Genomic DNA, 23820 nt, shown 5'->3' on the forward strand with positions numbered 1-23820 from the left:
CAATCAATGAATTTACATTAACATATCATTGCCCAAAGTCCGTAGTTTACATTACAGTTCACTCTTGGTGTAGTATATTCTATGGGTTTTGGCAAATATACATTCAGTGACGTGTATCCACCATTATAGTGTCATACAGAATAATTTCATTGTCTTAAAAATCCTCTATTCTCCACTAAGTTGTACCTCCCGCTTCCCTAACTCCTGACAACTGCTGATTCTTTTGCTGTCGCCAAAGTTTTGCCTTTTCCAAAGTGTCATACAATTGGAATAATATAGTGTATAACCTTTTCAGATTGACTTATTTCAGTTAGTAAGTGCGTTTAAGATTCCTCCGTGTCTTTTTGTAGCCTAACAGCCCAATTCTTTTCAGCCCTGAATAAAGATTCCATTGTCTTGATGTACCATAGTTTATTTATCCATTCACCTACCAAAGGAGATTTGGTTGCTTCCAAGTTTTGGCATTTATGAATAAAGCTGCTATAAGCTTCTGTGTACAGGGTTTTTTTTGTGGACATAAGTTTTCAGCTCCTTTGGGGAAATACCAAGGAGTGTGAGTGTGGGTCATATGGTAAGAGTAGGTTTAGTTTTATAAGAAATCACCAAACTGTCTTCTAAAGTGGTTGTACATTACATTTTGCATTCCCACCAGCAATAAATGAGAGTTTCTGTTGCTCCACATCCTCACCAGCCTTTGGTGGTGTCAGTGTTCTGCATTTTGGCCATCCTAATAGGCGTGTAGTAGTATCTCGTTTTAATTTTGCAATTCCCCAGTGTCACATGATGCCCTTTTTTAGGTATAAAGCACAGATATATGTAAACAGATATACAGTATATGTGTAGTACTAAAATTTCAAGGAGGGAGACAACTAGGTTAACATGCCCCTCCTTAAGAGGGCATAGTGAAATAAAGAAATGGAGAAGCACTGTCTGGGCAGTCAAAGAGGCAGCATGAGGAGAGCAACACAGGATAAAAGAGAAAGGTTGCTCACACTGAAGGTCTGGATCCTGGCCTCGCAGAGGATCTGAGCAGTGAAATAAGCTAGTGGAATAAAATCAAGTATGGAAAGCAGAGCAGAAGTTAATTCTTTATAGCCTGTTTGTGTTAAGGAGGGTTCTCCAGAGAAACAGAACCAGTAGTATATATTGGGCAGGGGGAGGGGGGAGAGAGAGAGATTATTTAACAACTCTGTGCCTCAGTTTCTTCAGCTGTAAAATGGAAATAATAATCACATCTACATCAGAAGATTGTTGTGAAGAATAAATAAGTTAATATACAGCACTTAGAACAGTACCTGCTACATAGGAAGTGCCCAGTAAAGTTTTAAAAAACATAAAGCTGGTATGGATCAGCAGTGGAATGTGAAAATGGAAAGCTAATTGAGTACACATGGTAGATGTTTTTAATTTAACATTTACTTACAGTTTTTAAATGCTGACTATTTTTGTCATTCTTGCTGAGGCAGTTCTCTGCCTGTCCCTGAGCCTGACCTTAGAAAAGATACATCTCTGTAATGTGGCCACTGGGGCCTCTAACCCTCGTCTGGGCTGCAGAACTAACTCAGATGCCTTTAGCATTTATAGGGAGCTCCAGAAACTCCCTGAAAGCCGTTTCTTTACACTTTAGGAAAACAGAGATGGATAGTTAGTTCAGCCAGGAAGGCCAGTGAAATGCCAACATAAGCTCTTCCCTACCGGAGTTCCACAAGGCCCCTGACAGCAATGAAAACCCGTGCTCCCCAAGGGGTCCATTCGGAATATCCCACGTTTGTTTGTGGCTAAGCAACTAGGCTCTCTGCAGCCCTCAAACTCTCAAGCAAAGAATAGATTTTAAACCTTTGGATTCTAACCAGACAGAGCAGAAGGCGGAAGAGTAATGGCTTACCAAAAAAAGTCATTTCAAGAAAAGTCACGTCACTAAGTTCAGATCTAGGAAAATGAAACTGAAATCAAATCTGCAGACTTCCTTCTCCCTGCCTTCCAGTTTTGACACACCCATTACTGAGAAACGCCCTGCCATTTCTGAGCCTGAACTCAGACTGAAGAAGCAGCCGAGGAGAAACTTTCCTGAATGAAAAAAATATTTTCCTCTGTCATAGCAGGAAGAAGAGAAGACATAACTTAGGCTGTTTCCTCCACCAAAATACGGGGTTACCCCTCATTTACGTAGAAGAAATTTGCAAGAAAAATCTGGGTAAGTACAGTATCTGTTATTAATATTATTATTACTATCTATTACAGCGTGTTATTGACTAGAAAGGAATCTACTTCTCACTTAGAAAGTGAAGTATACTCCAAAAAATAATAATATTTTAAGGCTAGACTGTTCACCGCTATGACAGGAATCTGCCTTCTGTAATTTGAAAAAGAAGTCATAACATTTCATAAACGATGCAGTTGAAAACTAGAGGCACTTTTATTGGTGAAATCCCCCAAGGCATTAGCAGCAGCATCAGAAAGAACATATAATGAAAATTTAAAGATATACTTTACATTAATCAAAGATCCCTTCCACCATCTACTCTAAGGTGTTGCAAAAAAATAAAACTACCCAATAATTCTCAGATATTAGTGTCAGATGATATGTATAAGAGACAGAGACGCAGAGAGACAGTGATAGAGACAACGACAGACTACTACAGGAAGTAATTGAAATTATGACAGCTTCTTTATTTCCTGGTAAAAATCCAGGTTTATATCTGATTTCCCCCCAAAGTAAGGAACAAGGTAATACAAGGGGGTGATGGAAATACATTTCTGATTTAAAGGCCTGCTCTTCAACTTCCTTTAGAAAAGCTAACAAGCCCTACAGTTACCCTACAGTTAATAAATATATGTGGGTTTGATGGATCATGTAACATTATGTTTCCTTTCTTTTACTGGTTGCTAAGAAACTCAGAACCAAATTTTCAGGCCACTTCTAGTAAGGTAAATAGAATTGATAACAGTTATTTTAGGCACTAACTTTTATTCCATGGCTTCACCTTTTCACTTCTACCCATATTTAGCCTCCCTGATTTTTTTTTTTTCTGGCTTTTACAGTTTCTTCCAGTTTTATTAACATATAATTGACGTAGAATGCTGTATAAGTTTAAGGTGCACAACATAATGATTTGACTTATATACATCATGAAATGGTTACTACAGTAAGTTTAGTGACATCCATCATCTCATATAGATACAAAATAAAAATAAAAGAAAACAGTATTGTTTTTCTTGTGATGAGAACTCTCTGGATTTACTCTCTAAACATATTTTACATGTAGCATACAGCAGGTTTAATTGTATCAGTCATGTTGTACGTTACATCCCTAGAACTTATTTATCTTATACCTAGAAGTTTGTACCTTTGGATTGCCTTCATACGATTCTTCTTCTCTCTACTGCCCCCTACCTCTGGTAACTACAAATCTGATTTTTTTTCTATGAGTTTGTTTTTGAAATATAATTGATCTACAACACTGTGTTAGCTCCTGATGCACAACATAGTGATTCATTATTTCTATACATTTTAAAATATCACCACCATAAGTCTTGTCACCAAATATATTATATTAGTATTGCCTATATTCCCCACACTGTACATTTCATGCCCAACACTCATTTATTTTGTAACTGGAAGTTTGTACCTCTTAATCTCCCTAACCTATTACACTCACCCCACTGCCCTCCTCCCATCTGGCAATCACCGATTTGTTCTCTGTATATATGACTCTGTTTCTGTTTCTGTTTATTCATTTATTTTGTTTTTTAGATTGCATATGTAAGTGAAATCATATGGTATTTGTCTTTCTCTGTCTGACTTATTTCATTTAGCATAATACCCTCTAGGTTCATCCATTTGTCCCAAAAGCAAGATTTCATTCTTTTTTATGGCTAAGTAACATTCCATTGTCTTCTTTATACATTTATCTGTTGATAGACACTTAGGTTGCTTCCATATCTTAGGTATTATATATAATGCTGCAATGAACATAGGGGTGATTATCTTTTCAAATTAGTGTTTTTGTTTTCTTTGGAAGAATACCCAGAAGAAGAATTGCTAGATAATGTGGTAGTTCTATTTTTAATTGTTTGAGGAACCTCCATACTGTTTTCCATAGTGGCTGGTACCAATTTACATTCCCACCAGTAGTGTACAAGGGTTCCCTTTTCTTCACATCCTCTTCAACACTTGTTATTTCTTGAATATTTCATAGCCATGCTAATAGGTGTGCAATGGTTTCTCACTGTGGTTTTGATTCGCACTTCCGTCAGTAGTGATGTTGAGTGTTTTTTTGTATGTCTTTGGGCCATCTGTATGTCTTTGAGAAAATGTCTGTTAAGGTCCTCTGCCGTTTTTTGTTTGGGTTGTTTGGTTTTGGATATTGAGTTGTATGAGTTCTTTGTATATTTTGGATATTAACCCCTTATCAGATATTCCATTTGCAAATATCTTCTCCTATTCAGTAGGCAGACTTTTCATTTTATTAATTCTTTCCTTCACTGTACAAAAGCATTTTAGTTTGATTCCCATTTGTTTATTTTTGTTTTTGTTGCGCTTGCCTGAGGAGGCATATCCAAAATAATATTGCTAAGACCGCTGTCAAAGACAGTACTACATATGTTTTCTTCTAAGAGTTTTATGGTTTCAAGTCTTACCTGTAAGTCTTTAATCCATTTCACGTTTATTTTTATATGTAATATGAGAAAGTAGTCCAATTTCATTCTTTTGCATGGAACTGTCTAGTTTTCCCAACACCACTTATTGAAGAGGCTGTCTTTTCCCCATTGTGTATTATTATTTCCTTTGTTGTAGATTAATTGACTATGTAAGCATGGATTCACTTCTGGGCTCTCTATTCTGTTCCATTGACCTATATACCTGTTTTTGTGCCAGTACCATACTATTTTTATTACTGAAGTTTTGAGTGTAGTTTGAAATCAGAGAGCATGATACCTCCAGGTTTGTTCTTATTTCTCAAGATTGTTTTGGCTATTTGGGGTCTTTCATGATTCCACATAAATTTTAGAATCATTTGTTCTAGTTCTGTGAAAAATGCCATTGGTATTTTGATAGAGCTTGGACTGAATCTGTAGATTCCCTTGGATAATGTAAGCATTTTAATATTAGTTCTTCCAATACATGAGCATGGTATATCTTTACATCTGTTTGTGTCATCTCCAATTTCATTCATTATGTCATATAGTTTCCAGAGTACAGGTTTTTTAACTCCTTAAATTTATTCCTAGGTATGTATTATTTTTGATTCAATTGTAAATGAGATTGTTTTCTTAATTTTTCTTTCTGATTTTTTATTGTTAGTGTATAGAAACACAACAGATTTCTGTATATTAATTTTATATCCTGCAACTTTATTGAATTCATTTATTAGCTCTAATAGTTTTTTGGTGACATTTTAGGACCTTTATATGTAATATTATCTTATCTGCAAACAGTGACAGTTTTACTTTTTCCTATCCAGTTTGGATGACTTTTATTTCTTTTTCTTATCTAGTTGCTGTCACTAGGACTTCCAATAGTATATTAAATAAAAGTGGCAAGAGAGAGCATCCTTGTTTCGTTCCTAATCTTAGAGGAAATGTTTTCAGCTTTTCACCATTGAGCATGATGTTGGTTGTGGGTTTGTTATATATGGCTTTTATTATATTGAGGTATGTTCCCTCTATACCCATTGTGTTGAGAGTTTTTGTCATAAATGGATTGTCAAAAGCTTTTTCTGAATCTATTGAGTTGATAATATCATTTTTATTCTTCAATTTGTTAATGTGGTGTATCACATTGATTGATAGATACTGAACCATCCTTGCATCCCTGGGATAAATCCCACTTGGTTATGGTGTATGATCCTTTTACTTTATTGATGAATTTGCTTTGCTAATATTTTGTTGAGGATTTTTGCATCTATGTTCCTTGGTAATACTGGCCTATAGTTTTCTTTTTTGAGGTATGTTTGTCTGGTTTGTTATCAGGATGATGATGACCTTGTAATTCAGAAGTATTCCTTTCTCATCAATAACATGCTGCAATAGTTTTTTGTTGTTGGTGGTGGTGTTACTGGCTCAGTTTCACTACTGGTAATCAGGGTAATCAGTGTGTCCATATGGTTTTATTTATTCCTGATTCAGTCTTGGGAGATTGTATGTTTCTAGGAATTTATACATTTCTTTTAGCTTGTCCATTTTATTGGCATATAATTGTTTATAGTACTCTATTATGATCATTTATATTTCTGGGCTGTTTCCTTTTTCATCCTGATTTCATATATTTGGGTCCTCTCTCTTTTTTTCTTGATGAGTTTGGCTAAAGGTTTATCAATTTTGTTTATCTTTTCAAAGAACCAGCTCTTAGTTTCATTGATCTTTTCCATTTTTTTTAAGTCTCCATTTCATTTATTCCTGCTCTGATCTTTATGATTCCCTTCCTTCTATTAACTCTGGGTTATGTTTGTTCTTTTTTCTAGTTCCTTTAGGCATAAGGTAATGTTCATTTGTGATTTTTCTTGCTTTCTGATGTAGGCTTGCATTACTATAAACTTCCCTCTCAGAACTTCTTTTGCTGCATCCCATAGGTTTTGTATTGTTGAGTTCCCATTTTCATTTGTCTCTAGAGATTTTTTTAAATTTCCTCTGATTTCTCCAATGATCCATTAGATGTTTAGTAACATATCCTTTAGCTTCCAGATGTTTGTATTTCTGCAGTTTTTATCTTCTAGTTGATTTCTAGTCTCATAGTATTGTAGTCAACAAGATGCTTAATATGATTGCAGTCCTCTTAAATTTATTGAGCCTTGTTTTGTGGCATAGAATGTGATCTATCCTGGATAAAATTTTATGTGCATTTGAAAAGAATGTGTATTCTGCTGCTATTGGATGGAATGTTCTCTCTTTATATATATCCTCTCTCCCTCTCCCCCCCCCTCTATATATATTTATATAAAATCTCTCTATATATATATTTTATATATATATATAATCCACCTCATCTAAGATGTTGTCTAAGACCAGTGTTTCTTTCCTGATATTCTGTCTGGATGATCTGTTCATTGATGTAAGTGAGATGTTAAAATTCATACTATTATTCTGTGTCAACTTCTTTCTTTATGTTTGTTAATATTTGCTGTACATATTTAGGTGCTCCTATGTTGGGTACGTATATTTTTTCAATTGTTATATCTTCTTGTTGGATTGATCCCTTTATCTTAATGTAATGTTCCTTTTTGTCTTTCTGAATAATACTCCTGTGTGTGTATGTATGTGTGTATCACATCTTCCTTATCCAGTCATCCACTGGATGGGCATTTAGGTTTAGATTTCCATATCTTGGCTATCATAAATAATGCTACAATAAACATGGGAGTGCAGCTATCTCTTCAAGATACTTATTTCATTTCCTTCTGACATATACTGAAAAGCGAGATTGCTGGATCATATAGTAGTTCTGTTTTTAGTCTTTTGAAGAATCTCCATACTGTTTTCCATAATGGCTGTAACAATTTACATTCCCACTAACATTGTACAAGGGTTCCCTTTTCTCCACAGCCTTGCCAACTCTTGTTTTCAGTTTTAGTTTGGATAAAATCCATCTAAGATGTGTGAGGTGATATTTCATTGTGGTTTTGATTTGTATTTCCTGGATGATTAGTGACGTTAAGCACTTTTCCCTGTATCTGTTGGCCATTTGTTTGTCTTCTTTTGAGAAATGTCTATTGAGGTCCTTTGCTCATTTAAAAAAAAATAAGGTTATTTGTTTTCTTGCCATTAAGTAGTTTGAGTTCCTTGTGTATTTTGGATATTAACTCCTTATTAGATATAGATTGCCGGTATTTTCTCTCATTCTATAGATTGCCTTTTCATTCTATGGATTGTTTCTTTGGCTGTGCAGAATATTTTTAGTTTGATGCAGTATTATTTGTCCATTTTACTTTTATTGCATGTGCTTTTGGGGTCATGTCCAAAAATCACTTGCTCAGACCAACATCACAAAATTTTTCTCTATGTTTTCATTTAATAGTTTTATGGTTTCAGGTCTTAGATGTAAGTCTATAATCCATTTTGAGTTGATTTTTGTATATGGAGGGAGATAAAGGTCCAGTTTCATTCTTCTGCTTGTGGAAAACCAGTTTTCCGCAAACTATCTAAAGAAGAGACTCTCTTTTTCCCATTGTGTGTTCTTGGCACCTTTTTTGAAGATCAATTGATCATAAAGCTTAGTTTTATTTCTGGACTAACTGTTTTGTTCCACTGGTCTATATGTCTTTTTTTTTTTTTTTTTTTGCCAGTATCATACTGTTTGAACTATAGCTTTATAGTATGTTTTGAAATAAGGAAGTGTGATGCCTGCAAGTTTGTTTTTCTATTCAAGATCACTTTGGTTGTTTCTGGTATTTTATGATTCCATATGAATTCTAGGCTTATTTTTCCTGTTTCTGTGAACAATATCATTGGAGTTTTGATAGATACTGTATTGAATCTCCAGATTGATTTGGGTGATGTGGACATTTTAATAATATTCTAATTCATGAACACAAGATATCTTTCCATTTATTTGTGTCTTCTTCAATTTCTTTAATCAGTGTTTTACAGTATTCAGTGTACAGATCTTTTACCTCCTTGCCTTAATTTATTCCTGAGTAGTTTTTATGCTATTGTAAATAAAATGGTTTTCTTAATTTATTTTTCAGATGATTTACTGTTATTTTATAGAAATCCAACTTTTTGTATTGACTTTGTACCTGTACCTTTACTAAATTTGTTTATTAATTCTAACAGTTTTTTTTGGTGGTCTCTAAGGTTTTACGTGTATAATATCATTGCAAACAGAGACAGTTTTATTTCTTCTTTTTCCTGTTTGGAGGCCTTTTATTTCTTTTTCTTCTAATTGCTCTGGCTAGGACTTTCAGTATTATATAGAATGTAAGTGGTTGGAGCGGGAATCTTTGTCTTGTTCTTGATCTTAGAGGAAAAGCATTCAGCTTTTCACCACTGAGTATGATGTTAGCTGTGAGCTTGTCATATATGTTCTTTATTATATTTAGGTACATTCCTTCTATACTTAATTTGTTGAGAGTTTTTGTCATGTAATGGTGTTGAGTTTCATCACATACCTTTTCTGGATCTATTGAGATGACCATATGATTTTTATCCTTCATTCTTTTAATGTGGTATATCACATTTATTGATGTGCATATGTTGAACCCTCCTTGCATCCCAGATATAAATCCCATTTTATCATGGTACATGATCCTTATAATATGCTGTAGAATTTGGTTTGCTAGTATTCTGTTGAGGATTCTTGCATTAATGTTCATCAGTGATATTGGTCTGTGACTTTCTTTTTCTTGTGTCCTTGTCTGGTTTTGGTATCAGGGTGATGCTGGCCTCATTAAATGTGTTTATAAGTGTTCTCTCCTCTTCTATTTTTGGACAAAGAGTTTGAGAAGGATTGGCAATAATTCTGCTTTATATATTTGGCAGAATTCATTGGTAAAGCCACGAGGTCAGGACTTTTCCATCTTGAGAGATTTCAGTTACTGATTCATTGTCCTTACTTGATATTGGTCTATTCAGATTCTTTATTCATGATTCAGTCTTGGTAATTTGTATGTTTCTAGGAATTTATTTATTTATTCTAGATTGTCCAACTTGGGGTTATATAAATGTTTATAGTAGTCTCTTATAATCCTTTGCATTTCTGTAGTATCAGTTATAACATCTCTCTTTTATTTATATTCTATTTATTTGAGTCTTTTATTTATATTCTATTTATCTGAGTCTTCTTTGTTCCTTAGTCTAGCTAAAGGTTTGTCAATTTTGTTGCTTTTCAAAAAAACAGCTCTTAGTTTCATTGATCTTTTCTATTTGTCTAGTTTTTATTTCATTTATTTCTGCTCTTATCTTTATTATTTCATTCCTTCTGTGAACTTTAGGTTGAGTTTGTTCTTTTTCTGGCTCCTTGAGGTATAACATTAGGTTGGTTATTTGAGATCATTCTTTTTTCTTAATGTAGGTATTTATCATTACAAACTTTCTTCTTAGGACTGTTTGTGCTGCAGCTCATGAGTTTTGACATGTTGTGTTTCCATTTTCACTTGTCTCAAGATATTTTTTGATATCCCTTTTGGTTTCTTGTTAACCTGTTTGTTGGTCGGAAATATGTCATTTAATTTCCACATATATATGAGTTTTCCAGTTTTCATTTTATTATTGATTTCTAGTTTAATATCATTGTGGTCAGAAAAGATACTTGATATGTTTTCAAGCTTCTTAAATTTGTTAAGGCTTCTTTTGTGGCCAAATATATAATCTATCCAGGGAAATGTTCCATGTGCACTTTGAAAGAATGTGTACTCTGTTGCTATTGGATAGAATGTTCTGACTGTGTCTGTTAGGTCCCTTTGATCTATTATATTGTTTAGGTCTGCTGTTTCCTTATTGAATTTCTATTTGAATGATATATCCATTGTTAAAACTGGGATATTGAAGTCATCTACTATTATTGTAGTGTCTCTTTCTCCCATTAGTACTGCTAATATTTGCTATATTTTAAGTGTTCCATAGTACCTAAATTTGGGTGCATTATATGTTTACAGTTTTACATCATCTTGATGAATTGACCTCTTTATTATTATATAATCATCTCCTTTTTCTCTTTGACAGTTTTTGAATTCAAGCCTATTTTGTCTAAGAGTAGCCACTCCCTGCTGTCTTTTGGTTACCATTTGCATGGATTATCTGTTTCCATCCCTTCACTTTCAGTGCATGAATGTCCTTAAATCTAAAATGAGTCTCTTACAGGCAGCATATTATTGTTGTATTTGATTTTTTAATCCATTCAGACATGTTATATCTTTTGATTTGTTAATTTAATCCTTTTACATTTAAAGTAATTATTGATAGGAGAGGATTTACTATTGACATTTTGTTAATTGTTTTCTGGCTATTTTTAGTTCCTCTGTTCCTTTTTTCCTTTCTTGATGTCTTCCCTTGTGATTTGGCAACTTTTTATAGTATGCTTTGACTCTTTTCTCTTTATTCTTTGTATGTCTACTACAGGTTTTTTATTTGTGGTTACCATGAAGCTTGTACTAATCATCTTATAGATATAATAGTCTATTTTAAGTAGGTAACAATTTCTCTTCAACCACATACAAAATTCAACTACATACAAAAACTCTACACTTAACTTCTCCCTCCACATTTTGTGTTATTATTGGCATAGTTTACATCTTTTATATGTAATGTATCCATTAACAGATTATTTTACCTATAGTTATTTTTTAATACTTTTGTCTTTTACTTTTATGTCAGAATTAAAAGTGATTTATCTACCACCATTACAGTATTAGAGTGTTCTGAATTTGACTATATTCTTACCTTCAAAGTAAGTTTTATGCTTTCATATTTCTTTCATGTTGTCAGCATACTTTTGTTACTCAAAGACCTCCCTTTAGAATTTCTTATAAAACAGGTTTGGTGGTAAAGAACTCTACAGCTTTTCTTGGGGGAGGGGGTCTGAGAAAGTCCTTATGTCTCCTTCATTTCTGAAGGACAACTTTGCAAGGTTCTTAAGTATTCACAGTTGACAGTTGTCTTTCAGCACTTTAAATATATCATCCCCCTCTCTACCAGCCTATAAGTTTTCTGCTTTGAAATCTGTTGATAGTTTTATGAGGGTTTCCTTGTACGTGAGGAATTTTTTTTTTCTCTTGCTGCTTTTAAACTTCTTTGTCTTTGATTTTAGACAGCTTTATTATAATGTGTCTTAGAGAAGAGGTTTTTGTGTTGAAACTTTTGGGGAACCTATGAGCTTCATGAAGTTGGATGTTCAAATCTCTCCCGACATTTGGGAATTTTGCAGCCATGTTTTCTTTAAATAAGCCTTTTGCCTTTCTCTTTCTCTCTTCTCCTTCTGTAGGAGTATACAAGTAGATTGTTACTTTTAACGGTATCCCATAATTCATGTGGGCTTTCTTCACTCTTTTTCATTCTTTTTTCCTTTTGCTCCTCTGAAGGGAGAATTTCAAATGTACTGTCTTCAAGTTCATTGATTCTTTTGCTTGGATGAGTCTGCCATTGAAGCTTTCTGTTGAATTCTTCAGTTCAGTCATTGTGTTCTGCAATGCTAAGATTTCTGTTTATTTTATTTTAATGCTTTCTATTACTTTGTTCAATTTTGTTCATTCATTGTTTTCCTAATTTTGTTTAATTGTCTATCTGTGTTTTCTGGTTGTTCACAGAATTCTTTACGAAGATTATTCTGAATTACTTGTCAGGTAGTTCATAGATCTTCATTTTTTTAGATCCATCTATTGGAATTTTATTATTTTGTTATTTATTTTATTTCATTTTCCTTTGGCATTATGTTTTACTGATTATTCGTAATTCTTGTGGCCTTGCATTGTTGTCTGCACATTTGAAGGAGTAGGCACCTCTTCCAGTCTTTACAGACTGGCTTAGTCAGGGAAAGCCCTTCACCAGTTTATCCAGAGATTGTGGGTGAATTGTCTGGTAGATTCTGTGGGTGGGCTTAATGCTGGAATCCTCAGGTGGGCAGATCTGGTGCCTGGATCAGCAGGTAGACTGGCCTAGTGCTTAGGTCTACAGGGGTGGGCTGGCATTTGGGTCCATGTGGTGGCCCTGGCCCTTGAAGTCCTGGTGGCAGGCCTGGGTTCTGATGCCGCACAAGTTGGCCTGTAGCCTGAGGCCACAGGTGCTGGCCTGAAGGTTGGGTCCATGGAGTTCAGCCTGCTGCTGGGGCTGGCCATGTGCCAGGGTCTGTGGGAGCCAGTCTGGAGGCTGGGGCAGATTGGGAGCCCGAGTCCACAGGAACCTATCTGGAGTCTGGGTCCATGATGCCCAACCCAGCACTAGGACAAGCAGAGAGCCTGGGTCTGTGGGAGCTGGCCTAGCCTGGGTCTGAGGCAGGAGCCTGTGTCTATAGGAGACTGCCTTGACCTTGGGGCCGCAGGGACTGCCTTGACATTGGGGTGCGACAGGAATCTTGGTCCATGGGAGCTCATCTGAAGGCTAGATTTGCAGAAACTTTGCTGCCAGGGTAATACCAACTTCATAAAGTGAATTAGGAAGTATTCCCCTTTTACTGTATTCTAGAAGAGATTGTGTAGAATCAGTGTTAGTTCTTTAAATGTTTGATAGAATTTTTCAGTGAATCTGTCTAGGCCTGAAAATTTTTCTTTGTGGGGAGATCTTTAAAATTAAAAATCCAGTTTTCTTTGAAGTTATAGGACTATTTAAATACTCTATTTCATAGTGAATGGACTGTGGAAGTTTGTGTTTTTTGAGGAATTTTTCCATTTCATTTGAGTTGTCAAATTTGTGTGTTTGAAATTATTCATACTACTCCCTTCTTCTCCTTTTGATGTCTATAGAGTTCAAAATGATGTCTACTGTTTCACTTCTGATATTGATAAATTGTGTCTTCTCTTTTTTATTCTTTGTCAGTTTTGCCAGAGGTTTATCAATTTTAATGATTTTTTCAGGAAGCAGATCTTTGTTTCATTGATCTTCTCCATTGTTTTCTGTTTTCAGTTTATTTGATTTCTGCTCTTATCTTTTTTATTTCCTTTCTTCTGCTTGCTTTCAGTTATTTTGCTTTTCTTTATCAAGCTTTTCTAAGTTTTTGAGGTAAGACCTTAGATTATCAATTTGAGACTTTTCTCCTCTAATATATGGTTTTATTGCAGAAATTTAAAAAATACTGCTTTAACTGTGTCCCATAAATTTTGGTATATTTTCATTTCCATTCATTGCTATGTATTTTTTAAAATTTTTACTTGAGACTTTTCTTTGTCCCATGAATTATTTAGAAGTGTAGCTGTAGTATTTAGTGAATTTCCTCTTATCTTTCTGTTACCAGTTCCTAATAAGATTCCATTGTGATCTTGTAGTAACCTATAATGAAAATCATATGAAAATGAATATATGTATGTGTATGTATGACTGAAACATTATGCTGTACACCAGAAATTGACACAACATTGTAAACTGACTATACTTCACTAAAAAACCAAACCAAACCAAACCAAACCATACCAAACCAAAAAAGATACCATTGTGGTTGCAAACATATTCTGTATGATTTCAGTTATTTTAAATTTGTTGAAATTTGCTCTATCATTTAGGTTATGGTTTATCTTGGACACTTAAAAAGAAAAGTTTTCTGCTATTGTTGAATGGAGTGCTCTATAAATTTGGTTTGGTACCTGTTGGTTGGTGGTGTTGAGTTCTTCTATATCTCACTTCCTGAAGGTTACATGAAAACTTTTTACAGTTCCACTTTTATCTACAGTGTTTTTGAGTGTATCACTTTGTATAGCTTTTTTATTGTTTGCTCTAGATGTTACATAACTTATGATAGTCCAACAATTTTTTTTTACCAATTTGAATGAAGCATAGAAATCTTACTTCCTTTTATATCCCCTTACTCTATCCACTTATAATGATCTTAAATATTTCCACTACATTCATTTATATAACCATATTAGACAGTGCTTCAAAAACCAAACATAATTTTGAAAACCAAAGAGAAGTCCATTATATTTACCAATATTTTTACTTACTGTGTTCTTTTTTTCCTAATTTACCAAGGTTCTTTCTCTTATTTTGTTAGATAATTTCCTTTATTTATTTATTTTTTATTGTGTTATAGTCAGTTTACAATGTTGTGTCAATTTCTGGTGTACAGCACAATTTTTCAGTCATACATGAATATACATATATTCATTTTCATATTCTTTTTCACCATGAGCTACTACAAGATCTTGAATATATTTCCCTGTGCTATATAATATAAACTAGTTTATCTATCCTATATATACCTGTCAATATCTACAAATCTCGAACTCCCAGTCTATCCCTTCCCACCCTCCTCCCCCCGTCAACAACAAGTTTGTATTCTATGTCAATGAGTTTGTTTCTGTTTTATATTTAAGTTCATTTATCTTCTTCTTTTTTTTTAGATTCCACTTATGAATGATATCATATGGTATTTTTCTTTCTCTTTCTGGCTTATTTCACTTAGAATAACATTCTCCAGGGACATCCATGTTGCTGCAAATGGCATTAAGTTGTCATTTTTATGGCTGAATAGTATTCCATTGTATAAATATACCACAACTTCTTTATCCAGTCATCTGTTGATGGACATTTAGGTTATTTCCATGTCTTGGCTATTTTAAATTGTGCTTCTATGAACATTGGGATGCAGGTGTCATCCTGAAGTAGGGTTCCTTCTGGATATATGCCCAGGAGTGGGATTGCTGGGTCAAATGGTAAGTCTATTTTTAGTCTTTTGAGGAATCTCCACACTGTTTTCCAGAATGGCCGCACCAAACTGCATTCCCACCAACATTGTAGGAGAGTTCCCTTTTCTCCACACCCTCTCCAGAATTTATCATTTGTAGACTTTTGAATGATGGCCATTCCGACTGGTGTGAGGTGATATACCTCATTGTAGTTTTGATTTGCATTTCTCTGATTAGTGACACTGAGCATTTTTTCATGTGCCTATTAGTCATTCGTATGTCTTCACTGGAGAATTGCTTGTTTAGGTCTTCTGCCCATGTTCAGATTGGGTTGTTTGGTTTTTTTCTTATTAAGTCATATGAGCTGTTTATATATTCTGGAAATCAAGCCTTTGTCAGTTTCATCCTTTGAAAATATTTTCTCTCATTCTGTAGGTTGTCATTTTGTTTTGTGATAATTTCCTTTAACCATTCTCTTAGGGTAGGTTGTGTAGGTTGTATTATTTTACATTCCCATCAATAGTGCACAAGGGTACCTCCATTTCTCCACATCCTCACTAATACCTGTTATTTTTTTTTTTTAAATAGTGGTCATTATAGTAGATGTGAAATGATGTGTCATTGTGTGCTAGGTTTGCATTTCTGTAATGGTTAGTGATGTTGAGCATCTTTTCATATGCCTGTTGGTCATTGTACATCCTCTTTGGAGAAATGTCTGTTTAAGTCCTTTGCTCACTTTTAATTGGATTATTTGTTTTGTTGTTGAGTTGGAGGTTTTGTTTTTTTTTTAATATATTCTGGATATTAACCCCTTATCAGATCCATGATTTGCAAATATTTTCTCTCATCCCATAAGTTGTCTTTTCATTCTGTTCATTGTGTCCTTTAATACAGTTTTTAAGTTTGATATAGTCCTACAAAAGGGGCTTACTTTAAAAGTTAGTACATCTAAAATAATTTCCCACTTCCACCCTTTTTCCTCTCCCCAGGTTATTTTAAGTTTGAGCTTCTTAATATCTATAGGCCAAATTACTGAAAGAAACTTCACCTACTTCACTTTTTTTAGAAGGCAGTATATTTTCTATGTTTCTGATGACATAGTATCGTAGGAGAGTAAAATCTCCATCAATTTTGCATATCTTTGCCTAGTTTTATATTAATATAGCTGTAAGGTATATTTTTTATTCACTTTCTAGACATACAGAAGTTATTAACCAAAAAATAAGAGCTTTAACCTTGGACCAGTGCTCAGCTTTATGTCTGGAAGGGAAAATAAATCCGAATCTTGAATTTGTATTTACCACTGGTAGGCAATATTCCTGTGTATTATTTCATGGAAGTGGGTCTGTCCGCAATTCCTGGGGCTTACCTCCTTTGTTAATTTGATTTCTCCCATGACAGTTTCATTGGAATGGCTCACATTTTTTTTTTTTTTGGAATGGCTCACATTTTTGAAGCCATTTTTGTATTGCACTTAAAGCTGACTATTATTATTTTGATTCTGTTTTTTTCCTAACCACTGCTGTATTTCTGTAACCCAAATTGACATTAATTTTCCAAATAGTAGTCTGCCAATTTGCATGCCAAATTGAAATGCCATCTGTTACTGCCCAGGAATCAGCTATAATCAAAAGTTATATGAAAATTTACATGATATAATAATAGCCTCCAAGTTTACTACCCAGCAAGTTATCCCAGAAGTCATGAATCAGAATGGGTCACAGATCAACTTAAGATATTTGAGGCACATGCCTTATTAAATCAATCAAAATACATAACAAAAAGTAGGGGGAAAGAGATGGGTAACACACTTTGGATAAGGTACAAGAGATAAAAGGATCTCATTACCTGAGTTGTACAAGGTCATATATCCTGTCTCTCCCTCTCTGCAATATCAGCATTCTGCACTGATTGTGTAATTTTGAGAACCAGAGTTGAGGTCTATCTCCAAGGGGATCAACAGATAGAAGGTACCCTGGGTCAGTGACATACACTTGCTCTAATCAGAGAGATGCAGAGGGGCATGTATGCCTGCCCACAGTTATAACTCATCAACTAGCCTGATAAGCTACTCTGGATTTTTTTATATTTCTTAAGTAGAGGACACAAAGGATCAGAATGGGTGTCAACATTAGGTGACCCAACTAAGATTTCAAAAATATAAAGTGCTTCAAGTGTACCTCGTGAATACTTAATATCTATTTGGTCCTTCCAGCTCTTCCTAACTATGTTTTTTTAACACTCATATGCAGTATTTACTTTATCTATGTCTATCATAACATTTTTCACAAACTACTTGCTTCTATACCTCATTTCATATATCTTCCTCATATCACACAACCTTCTCTATTTAGTTTCATAGAGCCTTCTTTGTTTCTCTTATTTTCTGTAGCATAATTGAGTATTTTAAAATAATACAGCTAATGCATATTATAGAAAACAACCATTAAGAAGGATGAAAATCTTTATATATATTTACTGGAAGTATTCCGAACATACAGTTAGTGAATAAAGCAAGGCAAAGAGAAGTGTCTAGAGTATGTTGCCATTTGAATGAGAAAAAAAGTGCTTCTGCATTTGTATTTGGTAGTATTTCTCTGAAAGGATATAGAAGAAACTGATAATGGTAATTTCATCTCAGGAGGATAATTAGATGACATGTATATCCTTTTGAGTTTTTAAAATTTTGTAAGACATGTATATATTGTCTATTGAAAAATTAACTGATTATTTTTTAATTTACTTATAAAAATACTAAATAATTTTTCTTTTTCTATATACAGGTATCAGAATGGCAGCAAAACTTAACTTGCCAGAAAATACAGATGACTGGACAATACAGGATGTAAATCGGTGGTTAGAGAGTCATAAAATTGAGCAAAAACACAGAGAAATTTTGACTGCGCAAGATGTGAATGGCGCAAACCTCAAGTACTTAACTAGAAATGACCTCGTTGATCTGGGCATAACATTTGGACCAGCTATCCAAATAGAACATCTATTCAAAGAGTTGCTGGAAAAATCCTCTGGAGATCCCCCTCACCCATGTAAGAGGGGGAAAGCCAATAAAAATGTTGGAGAAGCTTCAAAGCAAAAACAAAAGGATAAAGAGAAATCAGATATGGTTAATGACTCTGCAGTGAGTACAGTTCCCAAAGTTTCTAAGTCACTAAAAAATGAGGACATAGAAGATGAAATAGATGGCACAAAGGGAAAGCAGCCATCCATAGAACTGACATGTGTGTCATACCCTTTTGATGAATTCAGTGATCCATATCGTTACAAATTGAATTTTAGTCTACAGCCTGAAACAGGACCACTCAATCTCATTGACCCAGTACATGAATTCAAAGCCTTCACAAATAGAGAAACAGCCACAGAAGAGGATGTTAAGATGAAATTTAGCAATGAGGTTTTCCGATTTGCTTCAGCTTGTATGAATTCACGTACCAATGGCACCATTCATTTTGGAGTCTTGGACAAACCCCATGGAAAAATTGTTGGTGTGGAAGTCACCACTGTCACCAAGGAAGCCCTCATTGACCACTTCAATCTGATGATCCACCAGTATTTTGAAGACCATCAGGTCCAAAAAGCAAAGAATTGCATTCGAGAGCCAAGATTTGTAGAAGTTTTACTGCCAAACAGTACTCCATCTGACAGATTTGTTATTGAAGTGGATGTTGTTCCAAAATATTCTGAATGTGAACATGAGTATTTTCAGATTAAAATACAAAATTGTAGCAATGAGACATGGAAACAAAGTCCAAACTTCTCAGTCTTTGTGCGAGATGGGGCCAGTTCTAAGGACATCATGAAAAATAAAGCAGATTTCAAAGCATTTAAATTAGATTTAAAAAGACTGGGAGAAGCTAGGAAAGAGGCAGAAGAAAAATGCAGAGTAAAAACACATAAAAAAGAGAGTGAGGGACCAAAGCTTGTTAAATTGTTGACGGGAGGTCAGGATTTGTTAGATAATTCATACTATGAATGGTACATTCTTGTAACAAATAAATGCCATCCGACTCAAATAAAACACTTAGATTTCCTAAAGGAAATTAAATGGTTTGCTGTATTAGAGTTTGATCCTGAATCTGTGAGCAAGGGTGTGGTCAAAGCTTACAAAGAAAGCCGAGTAGCAAACCTTCACTCCCCAAGTTTGTATATGGAGGCAAAGACCACAGATGAGAAGATCACTAGTCTGAATCTTTATCAACAACTCAGCTGGATTTTCTGCAATGGCAGGTTAGACCTTGACACTGAAAGATACACACCCTTAGATCCAAGTTCCTGGCAAAGAGAAAAAGCATCTGAAGTCCGGAAACTGATTTCATTTCTTACACATGAAGACATAATGCCAACAGGGAAGTTTTTGGTGGTATTTCTATTACTCTCCTCTGTCGAAGACCCAAGGGACCCCCTCATTGAGACCTTCTGTGCTTTCTACCAAGATCTGAAAGGAATGGAAAATATATTGTGTATTTGCGTTCATTCACACGTATGTCAGAGATGGAAGGATCTACTTCAAGCAAGACTAATAAAACAGCAAGATGAATTATCAAGCCAGTGTATTTCTGCTTTAAGTCTTGAAGAGATAAATGGAACTATTCTTAAGCTAAAATCTGTGACTCAATCGTCAAAGAGATTTTTGCCATCTATTGGTTCATCTACTGTCCTTCTGAAAAAAGAAGAAGATATCATGACTGCTCTGGAAATTCTCTGTGAAAATGAATGTGAAGGTACACTCTTAGAGAAGGACCGAAAAAAATTTCTTGAATTCAAGGCAACAAAAGAGGAAGACTTCTACAGAGGTGGCAAAGTATCATGGTGGAACTTCTACTTTTCTTCTGAAAACTATTCTTCACCTTTTGTCAAAAGGGATAAATATGAAAAACTTGAAGCAATGATTCAAAACTGGGCAGACTGCTCTAAGCCAACATGTGTCAAAATTATTCATTTGTATCATCATCCAGGCTGTGGTGGGACTACCTTGGCCATGCATATTCTCTGGGAATTAAGGAGGAAATTCAGATGTGCTGTGCTGAAAAACAAGACAGTGGATTTTTCTGAAATTGGAGAACAAGTGACTAATTTAATCACCTACGGGTCAACAAGCAATCAGGAATACTTACCTGTACTGCTGCTTGTTGATGATTTTGAAGAACAAGATAATGTCTATCTTCTGCAGGCCTCTATTCAAACAGCTGTAGCTAATAAGTATATTCGGTATGAGAAACCTCTAGTGATCATCCTAAACTGCAGGAGATCCCAGAATCCTGAAAAAAGTGCAAAGGTCTCAGACAGTATTGCCTTAGTACAAAAACTATCTCCCAAAGAACAGAGAGCTTTTGAGCTTAAATTGAAAGAAATTGAAGAGCAACATAAAAACTTTAAAGATTTTTATTCCTTCATGATTATGAAAACCAATTTTGATAAAAAGTACATAGAAAAGGTGGTCAGGAATATCCTGAAAGGACAAAATATTTGCACCAAGGAAGCAAAGCTCTTTTCTTTTCTGGCTCTTCTTAATTCATATGTGCCTGATACCACAATTTCACTATCACAGTGTGAAAAGTTCTTAGGAATCACAAACAAGAAGGCTTTCTGGGGAACAGAAAAACTTGAGGACAAGATGGGCACCTACTCTACAATTCTGATAAAAACAGATGTGGTAGAATGTGGGAAGTACTGTGGAGTACGCATTATTCACCGTCTGATTGCCATTCGCTCATTGGAAGAACTGAAGATAACCTATAACTTGGATAAAAGTCAGATTATGCTGGATATGCTAACGGAAAATTTGTTCTATGATACTGGTATAGGAAGAAGCAAATTTTTAGAAGATATGCAAACACTGCTGCTCACAAGACAGCGCAATGAACATGAAGGTGAAATGGGAACTTGGTTTTCCCCGTTCATTGAAGAATTACACAAAGATGAAGGGAATGTAGCAGTTAAAAAGGTATTGCTTGAAGGTATTCATCGGTTCAACCCAAATGCATTCATTTGCCAAGCCTTGACAAGACATTTCTACATTAAAGAGAAAGACTTTGAAAGTGCTTTACATTGGGCAAATAAAGCAAAAAAGATAGAACCTGACAATTCTTATATCTCAGATACACTGGGTCAAGTCTACAAAAGTAAAATAAGATGGTGGATAGAGGATAATGGCAAAAAGGGGAACATTTCAGCTGGTGATCTATATGCTCTTTTGGATTTAGCAGTACATGCCTCAAATGCATTCAAAGAATCTCAACAGCAAAGTGAGGATAGAGAGTATGAAGCGAAGGAAAGATTTTCTCAGAAGTCAAAGAGGCGGTATGATACTTACAATACAGCTGGCTATCAAGGGGAGATAGAAGTTGCGCTCTACACAATCCAGATTCTCCAGCTCATTCCTTTTTTTAACAATAAAAATGAACTGTCTAAAAAAGATATGATCAATTTTATATCAGGAAGTACTGATATTCCTGGGGATCCAAACAGTGAATTTAGATTAGTCCTCAAGAATTTTATTCCTTATCTAACTAATTTGCAACTTTCTTTGAAAAAATCCTTTGATTTTTTTGATGATTACTTTGTCCTTCTAAAACCCAGGAACAACATAAAGCAAAATGAAGAGGCCAAAATTCGGAGAAAGGTGGCTGTAAATTTTAAGAAGTATGCAGATATATTTGGTCCCTCAGAAGAATCACAGAACAAAGATCTTGGATCAAAGCTTAGTTTGCCACTTCGAGTAGAGATGTACCGGAGAAGTCTAGAAGTTTTAAAAGCAGACAAGTTTTCTGGGCTCTTGGAATATCTTATCAAAAGTCAGGAAGTTGCTGTAAGCACCATGGAAGATATAGTGAACAAATACACTTTACTCTTTGAGCAATGCACTGTCCAAATCCTGCCAAAGGAAAAGCAAAATTTCATCTTGGCTAACATCATCCTCTACTGCATTAAACCTTCCTCCAAAATAGTAAAGCCAATTAAAAAACTGAAAGATCAGCTTCGAGAAGTCTTGCAACAAATAGGACCAACTTACCGATACTCAGAACCTTATTTCCTAGCTTCCCTCTTATTCTGGCCAGAAAACCAACAACTAGATCAAGATTCTAAACAAATGGAAAAGTATGCCCGGTCACTGGAAAATTCCTTCAGGGGGCAGTATAAGCATATGTATCGTACCAAGCAACCAATTGCCTATTTCTTTCTTGGGAAAAGTAACAGTATGAACAGACTTGTTCACAAAGGAAAAATTGATCAATGTTTTAGAAAGACAGCTGATATTAATTCCTTATGGCATAGTGGAGATGTATGGAAGGAGGAAAAAGTCCAAGAACTTTTGCTTCGGTTAAAGGGACGAGCTGAAAATAATTGTTTATACATAGAATATGGAATCAATGAAAAAATCACAATACCCATCTTACCTGCTTTTTTGGGTCAACTTAGAAGTGGCAGAAGCATAGAAAAAGTGTCTTTTTACCTGGGATTTTCCATTGGAGGCCCACTTGCTTATGACATTGAGATTATTTAAGAGTTTGATCTTCTCCCTCCAGTAATGTGGATGCAATAGCACTTAACTTCTTTTAGTTCCAAGATCTATACTTTAAATTGGCAGATTTATAGATACAGACTCTGGCTTTTCAGCCCTGGGTATACAATGTTTATATTTCCTCTTAAGCATGTTATGAGTCTCACACAGACCTAGAAACAACAAAAATACACCAAAATTCCAAGACTAATGAATAAAATGGACTCTTGTGAGAAGACTAAAGAGTCCCAATCCAGGGGATCCCAGTAGTCTAGCAGGTATATATATAACCTAGGCATTGAACAAGCACAACTAGTAAAAGGTCATCAAAATGTAATTTTCCCTAATAAAATGATGGATATGGGAAATCATCAATGGTTGCTAAGACTGACAAAAAGTTGATAAAGAACTATACAGATGAATCAGACTGTCCTAAATCCTGATCAGTGTTAACACTGCAGAAAGAGAACCAGACATTACAGGCGTAGAAGTGCTGTAGGAGTGTGCACATCACCCACGAGATAGTCTTGCCAAATAACTGAGCCTGAATCTGATCAAGCCTCTGGATCTTCCAATTTAAAGGAAATACAGACACTGCATATGCTTCAGTGTAACTTCGTGTATAGGGTATAGGGATGGTGAAAGGAGAGTAGCTGCAACAAGATTGGACCAGAGTTAACAGTGGATGCATTATGAGTACACGGGACTTCATCATACTCTTCTGTCTCCTTTGGACTGTGCTTTTAAAGTTTTCTGTTATAAAATACTTGCAAAACAAACAAAAATGCTGTTTATTTTTGTCTTTACAGTCCCATTTGATTTTTTTCACTGGAGAAAGTTTTTCCTCTGCTCCTACATGAAAGTTCAGCTTCAGAACCTGTCAGCACACTTTTGGTTTAAAAAAAAAAATCCTCTATTCAAATACAGTCTCAGTTTATAGATATAATGTCCAATTAGTGTTTCTCTGAGGCCACTTCCCACCCTGCTTCATTCAGGTTTCATTCTACTCTACAGAGAACAGTCTCTGTTGTAGTC

The 23820-nt window shown here is 34.9% G+C and overlaps 1 protein-coding gene across 1 annotated transcript in view; it reads left to right on the forward strand.

Moving 5' to 3' along the window:
* LOC105088746 (sterile alpha motif domain-containing protein 9) overlaps nucleotides 1–23570 on the forward strand; it is a 34683-nt gene extending 11113 nt beyond the window's left edge. The window contains exons 3-4 of the mRNA XM_010979674.3: nucleotides 2100–2194; nucleotides 18050–23570. Coding sequence (XP_010977976.2) covers nucleotides 18058–22788 — 4731 coding nt within the window. The 5' untranslated portion in view covers nucleotides 2100–2194; nucleotides 18050–18057 and the 3' untranslated portion in view covers nucleotides 22789–23570. The remainder of the gene's footprint in view (nucleotides 1–2099; nucleotides 2195–18049) is intronic.
* The last annotated feature ends 250 nt before the right edge of the window (nucleotides 23571–23820 follow it).

The sequence above is a fragment of the Camelus dromedarius genome, chromosome 7 (assembly GCF_036321535.1).
Source record: "Camelus dromedarius isolate mCamDro1 chromosome 7, mCamDro1.pat, whole genome shotgun sequence".
Taxonomy (NCBI): domain Eukaryota; kingdom Metazoa; phylum Chordata; class Mammalia; order Artiodactyla; family Camelidae; genus Camelus; species Camelus dromedarius.